The sequence below is a fragment of the Cinclus cinclus genome, chromosome Z (genome assembly GCF_963662255.1).
Source record: "Cinclus cinclus chromosome Z, bCinCin1.1, whole genome shotgun sequence".
In the NCBI taxonomy this organism is placed as follows: domain Eukaryota; kingdom Metazoa; phylum Chordata; class Aves; order Passeriformes; family Cinclidae; genus Cinclus; species Cinclus cinclus.
Window position 1 is genome coordinate 3,211,451 of NC_085084.1, and position 15,241 is coordinate 3,226,691.

Consider the following 15,241-nt stretch of genomic DNA (forward strand, 5'->3'; position numbering starts at 1 on the left):
GCTTTTTTTTTTTTTTTAAATTTCAGCATGCCTAAAACCCAGTGAAACCCTTTACATTGTGTACAGTTTTGACACGAGTCAAGCACAGGGTGATGGTGTCAAAAAGCTGCTCTTGAATTGGAGCTGAGATTCACTGGGCTGGCTCCTGGTGTTGCTCATCCATTAATGCCACCCCATGGAAAATACCAATTATGCCAGACATGCCATTAATTAAACAGATTGAAATTCCTCTTCTTTCTTATCACATGGTGCAAAGAAATGCTAAGTGTTCCACAGAATGAGACCAATCCAGTCCCAAAATAGCTGTTTTTTGGCTAAACAGCAGCTGTGGGGGAACTCGGTTTCAAAGCCAAGATGAGAGCAGAAGATGATGGTTTGAAAATAAATTTTATTTTCTGTTTTTTTCCTATATTTATTTTTATTTTTAAAATTACTCTGCTACTGAGAACACTGATGTAAATTTTATAATTTACACACACTTCAAAATACGAGAGTTTGTGGAATATGGAGCTAATCACAGATGAGTCTTTTTTCCTGCTGGATGAAACTTCTCCAGTCAAAGGAAAACTGAGCTGCTCTTCCTCAGGCCATGTGTTCCTAAGAAAGTACAGTCCAGAGAAAGGGCCCAAGGAAAACAAACCACAGCAACCAAACCCTGAATGGAGCAACAGCAAAGAAAATGCTTGAAAAGCTCTTGTTTCCATAAAGTTACATTCAACACCCATGAAAACACTGCTGCTGACAAGAGCAAAATAAAAACCCAGCAAGAGACAGCATGAAAAGGGCATAAAATATGGATGTAACTGGGCATGGTCAATCAAACAAACAAACAAACTCAACAAACCTGTCCTTTGTGGGAAGCAGTGATTTTTTTTTAATGTTTCTGTGAAGTTCCGAAATGAGCACAGACAGAAATGGGGTCATCCTAATTTTCCACAGAACATGTAAAAATGTTACAATCACAGTGCCAGATCTGCCTTCTCCATTGTCCAGACAATACCTTCCAAAGTGAATGAAATAGAAATTTCTTCTACACATGAGAAGAAGCCACTCTTAACTGTCAAGTTCTTTGTCTCCAGACTAAATACTAAAAGTATTTGTGTATCATATAAATACTTTTTTTGGTGAAATAACCACCACCTTCCTAAGAAAGCTCCTTAGATTTGCTTTTATTTAGTGTTGCTACTTAATTTAAGAAAAAAACCACTTCTTAATTTTTCACTTTCAGCCATGCAGTAACATACAAAGAACTGTGCATTCAGGTGTAGAATTCAGTCTGCAACACAAAGACTGGTTTTAGGGGCAGCCAAGAACAAATATTCTAAAGTGAGTCTGAGAATAACCAAGATTTGTTAAAAATCAAGAGGAAGCAGAGTCTAGAATATGGCCCACACAAGCTGTCAAAACCCCAAAGTTTCAGTGATCAAGTATCAAGCATTCCATAACTAAATGGTTTATATTGTAAAAAAGTAAAAAAAACACTGGGGGGGGAAGGCAAACCACTTTAAGCCCTTCCATAATACAAAGTGCTTAAAAAAATAAAAAATTAGTATGCACAGGAGGCATTCATACACCCTCCTCATCCTGCTGTGTATTTCCTTACACCACTTTTGATGTCCTCTCCAAAGCAGAACTCAGAACCACAGGATCTCATTTACAGGGATTCATCTTCTGCCAGTTCACTCCACCAGATCATTTCACAGCTACTCTCGTGGCAGACACTGAAATTCTCACCACTCTCAGCTCCCAAGCCCAGACGTGAGATGCCTGCAGAATTTCTGCAGGTGACATTTTGTTTCTTCCTGTCCTGACAAAAGCATTTAGGTGCCTCAGAGCACACCTGAAATGTGTGTGCTCCCACAGGTTGGAACACCAGGTGGGAGAGGGAAAAAGTTTCTCCTACATCTCTTGAGAAGCAGGAATATTTCTGTTTCTTGAAACAGACAAAAAGGAAGCAACCTCCCAGGAAACTGCAGCTGCTCAAAGTGGATCACCTGGAGGACAAACAGCACCATTTTCAAAAACCTGTCAGACAATGTGACCTGACCAGCCTCAGTTTTACTAAAACCACCACGAAAACCTGAAATCTTTGGAGGAACATTGGTATTCCTTGGTATTCCTGTATCATAGGTCAGTTTTAAAGGTCTGTACATACACTGCAGTGAAGCCAGTGAAACCACACATCTGTCCCTGCTTTTGTTTAGGTTTGGGAAGTATCTTCCCTTATGCTCAGGGACTGAAGGAACAAGCTGGTTTATGTATTTGATTTTTCTTTATCAGAAACCATTAATTATCCCACATGAATGTTTTAAAGTAGATTACAAAGAGTAATTTTAAAGTGTTATTTTAAAGAAATTACAGAAAGCCATTAAAGTTAGGTGTTTCCCCATTAAAAGGAAGAGAAACTATTACTATTATTCACAGCAAAACACACACACACACACAAACAATTTGATCTGAATCCCAAATCTACCAATAAAAGCTGCCATGAAAGATGATTAATTACTTTCAGAACATGGACAAAACTACAGCTCAGAGCTTACTGCCCTGTATTGAGAGACTGACTACATAAAGCCAAAGCTACAGTGGGGGAAGATGGGTTTTATCACTAACCTTGTTTAATCCTGGGAAAGTGAAAATTTCTCAACAGTGATGCATTTGGAGTGATGGCACACAGATGCATTTCCAAACCACAAATTAATGCTGGAATGTTTTGTCCAGGGCAGAATGGCTTCTCTAGAACAACTGATGGGTTTGAGGGTTGGCCAACAGGATGGAAAAAGTGAGATCTGTGCTCTGGCTACAGAGGAAATCCTAACCTTGCACTTCCAAGTCACAGCTGAGAATCAAGCCTCATTTTTCTAGATCCTTACAAACATGGAAAGAACATGAAAGCTACCCCCAAGCCCTGCAATACAATGAAAATAAAAATGCCATGAATAAAGAGTGCTCAGCGAGGTTTGTCATGTACTTGCCAAAGGCTGAACTTTACTCATAAATCCTGCCATGCCTGAGTAACTACTATTACTGCTTGAAGGGTACAGAAAGACTTTAATGAGAACAGACTCTTAACAACGCTCCATAAAATGAAATCTGTATGAGGTTAGCCAAAACCCTGCGTGAAAGCCCGCACTAGTGTGTGGTTAGCCTTGATTTCACCTGTTAATTCTGCAAAGAGCTGTCCTTGGTTGACTCTGCAGAGTGCTTTAGCAGGAACTGTGCTTTGACCTGCCATGATTTCCAGGTATTTAAACTACAACCCTGACTTCTGTGCTGGTATTTTTGCACCTTATCAAACGGTTTTGATTCATTTTTTTTTTTTAACGCTGCTACCCATGAGAGAGGAGTGGCATTAAATTGCCCCCAAGGTTTATAAAACACACGGGCTAACACTGGATTATCTGGCAAATTCTCTTGCACAGGTGTCTCCCCAGTTACTTGATGTGCAATTTTATTTAATACTACTCCAAATGTTGTTGTATGCAGTACTGTAACAGCAGTAGAATGGAATTGTTCAAGAGTCCCTATAATTTGCAATGCTGTGGTTAAACCATCCAGCCAGATATCTTCGTCTGAAAAAATGAGTAATCTCACAGGGCCAGGAGTGAGGATATTTCAAGGCTAATCCCAGCTCTTTAATTTTCAGCCAGAGCCTGTGGAAGTACTTTGCTTGTGACTGACTCCATGTTACCATCTGTTTTGCATAGACAAATTTAATTGCAAAGTTGTTCCAAGATTTTAGTAGCTGTAAACTATTCAACAGTGTCATAAAGTTATTTTCAATCTAAATATGAAAATGTGTCTAGCTACAGGATTCAGTTTGCTTCAGTACTTTAAACAGCTGTACCTGAATATTTCAGGATGACACAAAACATTTGCTTTCATCCAGCTCCCACCTTTGTAGTTGGAAATGGCAGACAGTTGTCTTGTTTGCTGCTTATGAAGTAAAATGCCTTACTGGAATGTCACAGATCCCTCTGAAACTAGATGGGACATGCCAGTGTGTTCTAACATCTCTTTTCTCTCTCTGCTTGCAGCATTTCTCCCTCTGCTCCATAAGGCTAACACTGCTGGAAAGAGACACTGAGAAAAGCAACAATCACCCAGTGTGCTAAGAAATGGTTACTTAGTGGTAAAAATGCTGCTTGAATTTGTCAGGCATCCTCTGCTTGAAGGTTCTTGCATCTCTTTGGAGCAAAAACACAGTAATTTTTCCCACAGGGCCCTGCAAAATTAATATTAAACTCTTCACCAACCCATTCAAAATTATTAAAAATATAGATATGGAAAACAATGTTATTATGCTGGTATTTGTTGTTTATTCAAAGTGCTAAGTTGTTTAATGAATGGAAGCAATGGAACAGGGCAGGAGTGCATTTGACAGTGCAGCTTCAGCCATTACACAAAATGCTGAAAAGGCAGTGGTGCCACCTGCTGATACAATTTTAGTTGGAACTCCTAGAAACTGTACAGAACTAGGATTTCCCTCTCTGATGTTCCTATAGCAGTTCAGTCGTCACTGTGGATGGATCTGAGGGACCACCAGGGGATGGACCTGGACATGGAACCTCACACTGGAGCTTGTTTTGGCTGCAGCTCAGCAGGGTCGGTTTTCCCCAGATCCCAGGAAGGGATGGTGAAGGAAATCTCAGAGCCAGGGGCTACTGCCATCAGTTTTCTGTCAACAGGGATGAGAGGGCTGTGAGTGTCACAAGACAGGCTGCTGTACAGTCATTTTTACAGCACTGTTAGCCAGGCAGAGCAGGCTGACATTTCTCTGCAGGCCTTTGCTGTTGCTCTCTGGAGGTTGTCTCACTACTGAGAGATCTTCCAAGGAAGATACGTTAAGAATTTAACATGGCCTGACAATTTAATTCCTGAGGGATTCCCTCTCCCTGCTCCCTGTTGCGTGGTGAGGTGCAATTAAAACTGGCTGTGCAGACAGAGTGCAGAGGGGGCTCCTGGACACAGAAAACCAAAATTTTCTGGAAGAGAAGGCAAGCAGATCACAGGAGAGAGACAAAGAAAATGCTCTCAGGTTCCTTCTGCTGGGTGTAGGAAGTCAGCAGGACTTGCCTTGGTGATTCCTGTTTGTGCAGCTGCCAGCAAGCTCAGAGGAGACCGAGATGGAGCAGAGTCTGCCAGCACCAGATGCACTTCTGGGCATCCTGTACTTCAGAACACCTCCTGTACCTCAAGGAAAACCTCATTCCTGCTGCTGTTTGGAGAACTTGCTTGCTGTCCTTCACCATTTTCTCCTTCCATGTTAACACTCAGACCTTCAGACCTTCTCTTTCTGTCCTAAACACAGGCAGCGGCCTCCATCTACCTCCTCGAGTTAACTCTGGAAACCTGTATTGCACCACACAAAGGCGAACAGGAGGAAGGATTTGATGATGCACCACATGTGACAGTGTGGTCACACTGACCTGAAGCCTGACTCCCACACCAGCTGAACAAAATCAGGTTTTGGGATCCACAGGACCCCAAGGGTGTTGTGGGAAGTGTAACTACACTGGTAAAGGGTGTCCTGCTTCCCTGTTGTAAAACAAAAACCACAGCAGTCATTCTCTGCAGTGTAAGCCTTCACTCTCTTGTGAAGTGATGGGATTGACCAGGATCAAATCCTTGTATTTTACCTTCAAACACATGCTTGGTGTCACTAATGTATGAATTCAGCACAAGGAAATGTCATTATTCAGCTCCTCTTCTTCACATTACTCCAAGCCAGCAGGAGGATCTAGAAAAAGCTGCTACAAACCTTCTCTGTCTCTTTACAGAATAAACCAGAGTAGAGCCAATGCCATGGGACCTGGCAGGGCATTTTTAACAAGCTTTCCCTTCCCTCCAGACCTCACTCCAAAGGCTTCGACTTAAACACGACTAACAATGCATATGCAGAAGAGCTCTGAATGGAGCAGGGATTAAATACCAAAACTGGTGAGATTATTAAATTTTTCAGTGCTCTATAGAATTTCAAGGGCAGAACCCACCCTTTCTTTATGCTCGTAAACCTGAAATTTTCAGTACTTTTTAGTAGAGCGTATGGAACTTAGGGACAAACATGTCTTGCTTACAAAGCAACTTTGCAACAGTCTGAGAAGATTATTTTCCCAACACATTTCATGTCCCAGTGGACTTCTATTTTAGTGGGAGAAAGAGGAGTTAAGAGAGTCTTTGTATTCAGGGGCAAAATTATTTGGAATAGATTTTCAGGTACCACACATGCAGCTGAGACACAACAGGGGTTGAGGATGGGTCTGTGCTGCCATGGCAAATCCTACAAGGATATTTTCTTATACAATGACTGCTGTTCCTAGACCTACTGGAAGAAACATGCCTCCCCAAAAAAACAACATGGTTTTGGTCCTGTGCAAATCCCACTGCAAAGGTAATTATCAGATGGATGCAGTAAGCATATTCATGTCACGACCCAAATTCAGAATGAACCTGTTGAATTATGAATATCACTCCCTTCCCACCACCAAAAAAAAAAAAAAAAAAAGGAAAAAAAAGGAAAAAAAAAGGGAAAAAAGGCTTTGTCAGACAAGAGTTGTATTGAATTAACTTTTATTGCAGTGACATCCCCCTGGTACAAAGTATTAACTGCAATAATTACGTTAAAACATTAGAAAAGCATTGTGTGGGACAGTTACAGTACAGTGTCAAATCTTACAACCTCAAACCAAGTGGGCCATGACCCACTAACACTCAAATCTTTTAAATTATTTTTAGGTTTTTTTTAAATATGTAATGTCAGAAAAAAGGCATATAAAAAGAATGTATGTAAAAGGAAACCTAGATACAAGTGAACAAATAAATAATTGATTTCCACCAGCTATTACTGTCTTTCTAAACCCATACAAAGGAACCTAATCTATAAGAAGGCATGAATTGCCATGTGTGATTTAATTTTCCACATAATTAATGATGATTGGAACATAAGTAAATTTGGTGTCAAAAAATCAAAGCAGGAGTTGGAGTGACTGCCACTGACATCTGTTGCAGACAATTAACCATTAACTGTTCAAATTTTAAGTGAGCAAATAATCTTGGAACTTGCCCTCATGCCTAGCATTAGTGGACTCCTGAGAGTGCATGTGAAAAGCATCCTATGATATTTCACAGACATGACCTTAACTATCCCCATTATGCATATTTAGATATACTTTATATAATTTTATACACATATATGCATGTATACACATATACTTAATTTGGTTTCTGTGTTGTGTTACAGATCACAAGCAATGGTTTCCTGAATGGGCAAATAAACCTTTTTAAGTGTACCTGTGCATGTTTTGTTTTTGTATTTGTTTTGTAAAGATAGCAGCACTAAGTCCATGCCATACTGTCTGTCTGCTCAAAAGAATGTTACCCATAAAACAAGGAGAAATGTGGTAATGATTCCATATGCACATTGTGACAACCTTATCCCCTATAAAACACTGTAAAACCTGTGATATTTATGTTGGTAAATTTGATCCACATCCCCTCACCTGGAAGGAAGCATTGCTTTGACCCCACACTGTCTGTCTTGTCTTACAATGTTTTATCATAACAAGCTGGGTTCATGCTGGCATCAGTTATCTCACACTTAGCAGCAAGACATGCATCTTTGTTTTTCTTAGAAGTTTTTCAAAAGAGAAATGATTCCATAGTCTCAAATCTAACTGACAGAAACAGCAAACAAAAAGGAAGAAAAATAAAAAGGACTTTTTGCAGTTTACCAAGAACTTGACAACAGTGTACACTGGCACAGTGTATTTTTTTGCCTTTAATCACAAGAAGTTGAAACCCTACCTTGCCACACAATGATTATACTTCATCTTTCAAAAGGAACAGTTACATTTCAATTTGATCCTGTATTTAGCAAAAGAAAAAAAAAACAACAAAACAAAACAAAAAAAACCCCTCATACAAACCAATCAACCAAAAAAGAAAAAAAATCCCAAAAACCTTTTCTGTGCATCCTTAAATGAAAGTCACTCACCCACTGGTAAACTGATCCAGTAGCAAGTCCAATGCTAGTATCAAAAGCTTGTGAAATGTTTTTAGGCAATCCTTTCTATCCAAAAAAATATTAGGAATTTAAAAACCAGTTCATATTACTAACCTTTATACAAAGGCTCAAGTGAAATTTCTTTTGCAGGTGTTTGTAGTAGACTAAATTAAGAAGTTTCCAAAATATACAATGAAAGGGCATATAAGACTGGCAGTTTCTTTTTTTTACATAGAAAATGTATAAAGTAGGATGCATGGAATAGATCAAAATTGCTAGACGATCAAACCTGAGTATTATTTAACAAGACTAAATTTATTTTCTGACAACTGAACGAATTGACCTAAAAACATCTCCCCCAAAAACTTAGTGGTCCATTTAACCATTTGTTGAAAAATGCGAGAGAACTGCAGCTTTTACATTTCATACTGGATAGCACAATTCCACATAGTGTTTACTGTTTTCTGTTAGATAGCATCACATTGCTTATATTATCCCCATTCAAGCCTTAAGTCGAGTTTTGTTTCAAAAGTAAGTTGAAAGTGACACTAAAATGTAACGAGGCCAAGAACCAGGACAGGTCTTTTATTTTCTTCCAATTTCTATTAAGATAAAAAGCCTCAGCCAGCAAGATGAGTTTGATTTCACAGCAGAGCTAAGACTAAGAGGATACTACCCTCTGCCAAGGCAGACAAAATTAGCTGTTTCAGACTACTGCCAAAGTATAACACATTGTCAAATTTGAGGAAAAGAACTCTCTCTACAAGCAGAATTAAGTTTTATTTTAACTGTTACAAACCTTGGTGACAGTAATGCCAGGGATTCGCTTTAGTTCAACTGACCTGCCCCAATTCTCACCTTCAAATCTAACAGATTCAATAATTAAAAAAAAAAAAAAAACAAACAAAAAACCAACAAGCCATAGAACTTCCTGATGATAGAAAACATACAGTACTAAGAACTAATAGCTCAATGGAAGACTGAAAAGCAGCATTCATTTTTATTGTAATATGGAATAGACTAAAATCTAAAGGAAGTCTGATCGAAACTTAGTTGAAGGCAGATTTTTGACATTCTATATAAATTTACAAAATAGGACGTATGGGTGAGATTTGGTTAATTTCAGAAGGCACCTCAAGGCTAAAAGGCTTTTATAAATCTATAATCCTTTCATTGATCAAAAATACAACATTTTATTGCTGCTATTCAAATAGCAAACAAAAAGCTTGTCTTGTTCTTCAGTCTAACAAGGAATCCTCCCCCATTAAGCAAGATTAAATTACAGAAAATATAGAATAAAACTGAAGATGTCACAACTTTAGAAATACAGTGACTTTCCTTGTGTGCTTTCAAGTCAGTGAAATAGTGAAAGAAGAGTCACTTTTTGCCTTTGTGATGTTAATGAACTAGAGACCACGGCAGTCACTCTGCTCTCCCCTGGGCACTGCAGTACCATTTCATCACAGCTGTGCCATGGACAGCACTCTTAGGAATAGAAGGTCAGGACACTCTGATGATTCCCACGAACAAGGAGGATTGGTGGCAGGTCTTTAGAGAGAACTTCCAGCCAGGCCATGTACAGTGCACTGGAAACTGCCCCCTTCCGTGCCACTGGCAAACTCCTGCAAGCCACAAGGGAAACAACTTTCACTGAGCAGAAAAACCTGGCCACGTACAGGTCGGATCTTAATAAATATGACAGATGATTCCAGAAAGATCTAGATTTTAAGTCAGATTTCCTAGCCTTTTTAATCTTATTTTGCCCCCCTCAGAATTAATGAATTCAGAGTTTGTATCTCAAACATCACAGGCATTTACATTTATTTCCCCCTAACTTCTGGCCTGTTCAACACCATTTAATACTCAGGCAGCTTCATGCAGAATCTTCCTCAGCTGAGGACATTTTCCACATCTTCAACATTTTAAAATACAGCAGTATGAAACCTACAATCTGCCTCTGGTTTGCTCACACCAAAACCATTCCCCAAAAAAATCTGTGAGCAAGATGACTTAATTTTATCTAGGGAGATCCTCTGAAAAAGGAGAGCAAAGGAAGGACTTGAGAAAGAGGGGGAGTAACTGCACCCAGGAGCAGAAAGAATGTGAGAATACCGAGCTGCACCACAAATGTGGAGGTGATTAACTAAAGCAGCATAATCAAAAGCACAACACTAAAACCAGTACTTTTTTTCTTCAACAGTACAGCAGCTCCATACTTTTAACAAATAAATACAGTCAGCACTGAAATCTTGAATATTTCTATACCTCAATGTCAAGGAAAAGTCCTGTTCCTGATCTGTAATTACTTTTATATTTCGAATTACAGCTCCATATCAAGTCAGGTAACACCACAAATTCAAATAATTTACTTACATGACAATTATGTTAGCTGTACTTGAATGTTCTTTCAGCAGCTCATTTAACCTAATCTGTCGGTAAGTCTGTAAATAAAAAGAAACTCGTTAGGAACAGCTTTTATTTAAAAACTAGTGAAATTTTTAAATATAAAATAAAACCAGTATGACCAAGTGGAGTGAGTAATTAATGAAAAGAGGTACCTTCCACCTCCGTGTGGAAACTCATTCTCATTATCAAAAAAAACTATGGTTCTAAGGTTGGGAAAAAAAGAAAGCAGCAAGCTCAGAAGGTGCAAGGAAGTCAAGTGCTGCCTTATTTACAGGATGTAATTTATTTTCTCATGCAAAGAAACACCCAAGAAGGAATACTTCTTTGTCTCCATGGTGCACAACAGCTTGGGAAAGATGTCAAACCTTTAACTGCTCCTCTGCACTACAAAGTGTAGTTTGGTTTTAGTGGCATTTTTTTAAAAAAATAATGAAGCAAAACACATCAGCTTGATCAAAAAAAAAAGAAAAAAATATGGTCACAAACACCTGGTTATAGACTAAATTATTCTAAACTAACTGCTGAAATACTGAAGGAAAACAGTCTGGCCCCTGCTCATACTCAAATGCAGAACTTTTTTGCTTTGGTGAACCATCTAAATGGTTTTAGATGCTACTTTTTATTTGCTATTCATAAAAAACTGCTATAGAAGAGAGTAACAGGAATTAACTCATTGTTATCACAACGACAAATGCAGCAGGGGAAAGAAGTTCTGCAAAAACATTCTACAAAAACCAGAACCTTTGTTTTGTAAAGCTCAAGCTCATTATCTGTTATCCTCCAGGGTTCATCCTCCTTCATTTTATCTGCAACTTCTTGTTCTTTATCATCCTCATGAAGTCGGAAGGGCTCTATCATTTCCTCAAAAGCTGCAATACTAAAAGATTAAATTAACATTAGAGCAGGTATGAGTTTTTACATCAAAAAATATTTTAATGGTATCAGAAATTAAGTTTTACTGCTACGTAAAAACAAACTGAAGTTGTTTTTTTTCCCCTGCCTGGTGCAGTTAGAACATCAAATCAACTTTTTGCACATGCAGGCATTGTGATTCAGCAAACAATTCACTACACAGTTAAAAGTTTTACTCGATTCAGAAATTTACCTCAAATTTTAAAAGCTGAAGAGTACTAGTCTTAAAAAAGGGACAATAACTAGGAACAGGTTCTTCAGAACTAACTTTGATGCTACAGTAAAAACCAGTTATCAAGTCTCATGCCATTGCTGTTAGGTTTCTGGCTTTCATCTTTTTAGTTTGCTTCTTTTATCTCCTTCCAGTACAGTCCAGGAGCCACATTCAAATGAAAAAAAACACAGATATCTAACTCAGTCTTCCTGCTGCACTTGTAAGAATAAGAATACTTTGAATTCACCAGGACTTTAGAGCAAGAACTTCAGAATAAAACCTTCTGAAGATCAGGGAGGAATTAATTTCTGCTAGAAAGAAGAACTCACATTACCTACTTTTCCCACCTTGAGTTTCTCCAGGAAATACTCCCATTACAAACAAAACATCTTTATATCTACCCTTGCTGGTCTTTACTGTACAATGACTTCACCTCTACCAAAATAAAGAAAACAAATGTGATCTGCTATTCTTTGTTTGAGCAAAAAGGAGATCTAATAATAACATTATTATACAGCACAGCAACTGTTAAAAATTCATCTTCATCCACTTGTTTCCCAGCTCTTGTTAATACCTAAATGGTATTTAGAAATATTTTGGGTATATTGTGGGGACGTATCCATAGAGACAGAAAGAAAAATGCTCTCAAAAGAAATAACTCATGGATCACTTCTATTAAAAAAAAATAATTCCACATGATTTTCAGATCTCAGCTATGATGCATAAATGGGAGCTACTCCATCAGAGTTTACACCTTTCACAGCAGCAGGCCCCTGGAAGCTGAATATCCAAGAGCACCAGACTGCCAGAAATATTTGGTTTAATTGCTCAATATATTTTATACATTAAAAAAAACAAAAACCGAAACAAAACAAAAAACCAAAAACAAACAAAAAAAACCAAAACCCAAAATAATAAAAACCCAACCAAAACTATCAATAAGGGTATAGAAGAACTCATATTAACTTTAGCATTTAGCCAAGTTCTAAAGTAACACTTCAACTTCTGTATCAAGAATTTCAGATAAATGCAAGCCCATACAAAAAGATATTTTTACAACTTCAGCATACTCAAGAAGGCCTGAAGGGAAAGGAGGATAATAGCAAAGGAAGGTATTTTTAGATCATACACATTCTATTCTAAATTTGTGCTGGAATCCATCTACAATTAATGCTTTTTTGAACTTGAAAGTAGGAAATATCATATGAATGACTATTCCCGTGTACATTAAAAGTCCAAGCAAGTTAAAAATAGAGAAGCAAATAAAAAAAAAAAAAAAAAAAAAGCCTTATCAGGCTATTTCAAGACCTACCCTAAACCAATACTTTATGAGATTCAGATCATGTAGGTTTTGGTGAACATCTCTCTTCTTAAATAAGATTGCTCCAGACAATTCAGGTATTTTTTTTTTTTTAAACTTCATTTTTCTGAATTTAGTATTATAATCTAAGGGCCAGAGATTCAAAAACTACAGATTTCTATATTCCTGGACATGGAAGTTATTGTTAATTAATTTCCCAGATCTTTGTGAAAAACTGAGTAACACAGGAACTTCTGTACCATAACTTACAGAGGATAAGAATGAAGTGTTCTAAATTAAAGACATCACAAATTCTATGAACAAACAAGGTGTGTTTTGAGACTTACTTTTCTTTCTTTGGCTTAGTATTAATATCCCCAAGGACCATAATATCTGAGAAGTCTATCCGAAATTTGCTGAGCAAAGTAGCCATCCTGAATCAGAGAAACAAGCCTTTATATATGATCATAGTTTTAACTATTTCACAGATTAAACAGATGTTTGGTAATAAGAAAACACTGGTTTAAAAAACAGAAAAAAAGGTATCTTAAATGCAACAATGACAAAAATCAAACTGGCTTGGCATATGACTATAAATCAACAACATGCTTTGGAAAAAACAACCAAACAGTTTTATGGCTTTAAAATAACAGAAGAGCTCTCTCTTGCAGATAATCTCAGAAAATATTTGAAAATAGTGTCAGATAACATAACAGAAAAATTAGTCTGAGGTAACTCATCCGAAAACGATCTGGGAGAAACCCTTTTTTTGAGAAAGGCAATAGAATATGATCACACATGCAGCAAAGAACAACTGAAATAAGGCAAGTAGGAAGAGAAAGTAATACAATGTGTAACATGCTATAATAGTATCTGAAATGGAATTTTTAAGGCAAACTTACGCTCTTCTGTCATGATCAATCCTGTTTATTTTTCCACCAATGAATACCCTGATCTTGCAGTCCTTCCACTTCTTCTTGGTTGTGATAAGGTAAGGAATCAACAGTGTCAAACCTGTGTTTTGAACAGAATTTGAGATAGATTAAGAAAACTGCACTTAAAATTAGTACAGATTTTGTATGAACTTACTGACAGATATCTATTAACAACTAAATCAAAACCACTCCAATATCAACATTTAAAGCTTTTTTAAGTTATAAAGCACATTACCTCCATCATCAAAGAGCCACCAGACATCAATATTGCTCTTGCCTTGTTTCTTCTGGAACTGAGAACTGGCATCAAGGAGTCTTTGGTCAGCCAAGTTTAAAGGAGAGCTCTTTGAATCTGTAAAAATTTTATGGTGAAATTCTGGTTTTGAAGCATTTTTCTTAATCACTTTGAAAATCATCAAATGTAACTCTCAATATTTTGCGATACACCTACTTTTAAAATCAAAAATTTTCCTTCATGCCTCCCAACTCAAGTCCAAATTTTGATTGACTGGATGTAAGATGAACTGGATGTATTTAGGGTGTCTAGAGACTTGTAATTTCAGCAGCTGAAGTCATTTAGCAGGAGTCTGAGAAATAAAGGACGTCTGAGGTCTTTATACAGACATTTGCCTGGACAATTTAACTTTGCTCCATCTTTAGGTCATGCACTCTACCTCTTGCAATTGACAGAATTTCCCTAAAAATATGTTGGTGACTCATTTTACAAATAAATGTCATGTCCTGAGCAATTCTTTCCTTAAATCCAGTTTTCTTTAAGCATGTGGTAAAATTAAAAGCTATTTTGTGTATATTGGGCCCTTTCTGCAAATAGTACTGTTTTGCATCAAAAAGCTATTTGATTTACTGACAACAAGATAACAGCATATTCAGTTAGAATAAAACAGATTTTTTTTTTTTTTTGAACAGCACGGAAAAAAACTCTAAGCTCTTTCTCTTAATTAAAACCTCAGTCTGAGCAAGAGCCAGGAGTCTGACATTCATCTCTGTCCTTATTTTATTAGGAATTTTTAAAATTTAGAGCACATCTGTGACTGATTTACATTAATATACTACTTTATTGCATACTGGGACTTCTTCCAAACTGCCATCTTGTGCTTCAAGATATAATCTCACTTTCCATTATAAAACACAAAAGCTTCTTGCTGCTGAAGTTACGAAGAAAATGTCAAAACAGTTCAGATGAATTGCAATTAAGACAAAAATACCTGATTAACTCAGAACAAGTGTGAAATAAACAAGGAAGCGAAAACTGCTCAGTTAATTTCTCTAAATGCTGATTTGAAGGACTACTTTGCATTATTTCAACAAGTTCATCTCACTGAGTAGCTGCACTAAGCCTTAATTTTCAGGATATTGAATTATTTCCAAGTAACAGAGCAACAACTGTGACTTTGGAAGATACACTGAATAAACTGAGAGCACTTCCACTGCACCATCAGAGGGTATTTCCT

The 15,241-nt window shown here is 37.3% G+C and overlaps 1 protein-coding gene across 1 annotated transcript in view; it reads right to left on the reverse strand.

The window, feature by feature from the left end:
- Nucleotides 1–6,318: 6,318 nt before the first annotated feature.
- Nucleotides 6,319–15,241, reverse strand: part of SLC12A2 (solute carrier family 12 member 2) — a 54,341-nt gene continuing 45,418 nt past the window's right edge. The window contains exons 22-27 of the mRNA XM_062514080.1: nucleotides 14,005–14,121; nucleotides 13,737–13,848; nucleotides 13,182–13,268; nucleotides 11,150–11,285; nucleotides 10,376–10,443; nucleotides 6,319–9,624 (exon numbers count right to left, since the gene is read on the reverse strand). Of these exons, the coding sequence (XP_062370064.1) occupies nucleotides 9,489–9,624; nucleotides 10,376–10,443; nucleotides 11,150–11,285; nucleotides 13,182–13,268; nucleotides 13,737–13,848; nucleotides 14,005–14,121 (656 nt within the window). The 3' untranslated portion in view covers nucleotides 6,319–9,488. The remainder of the gene's footprint in view (nucleotides 9,625–10,375; nucleotides 10,444–11,149; nucleotides 11,286–13,181; nucleotides 13,269–13,736; nucleotides 13,849–14,004; nucleotides 14,122–15,241) is intronic.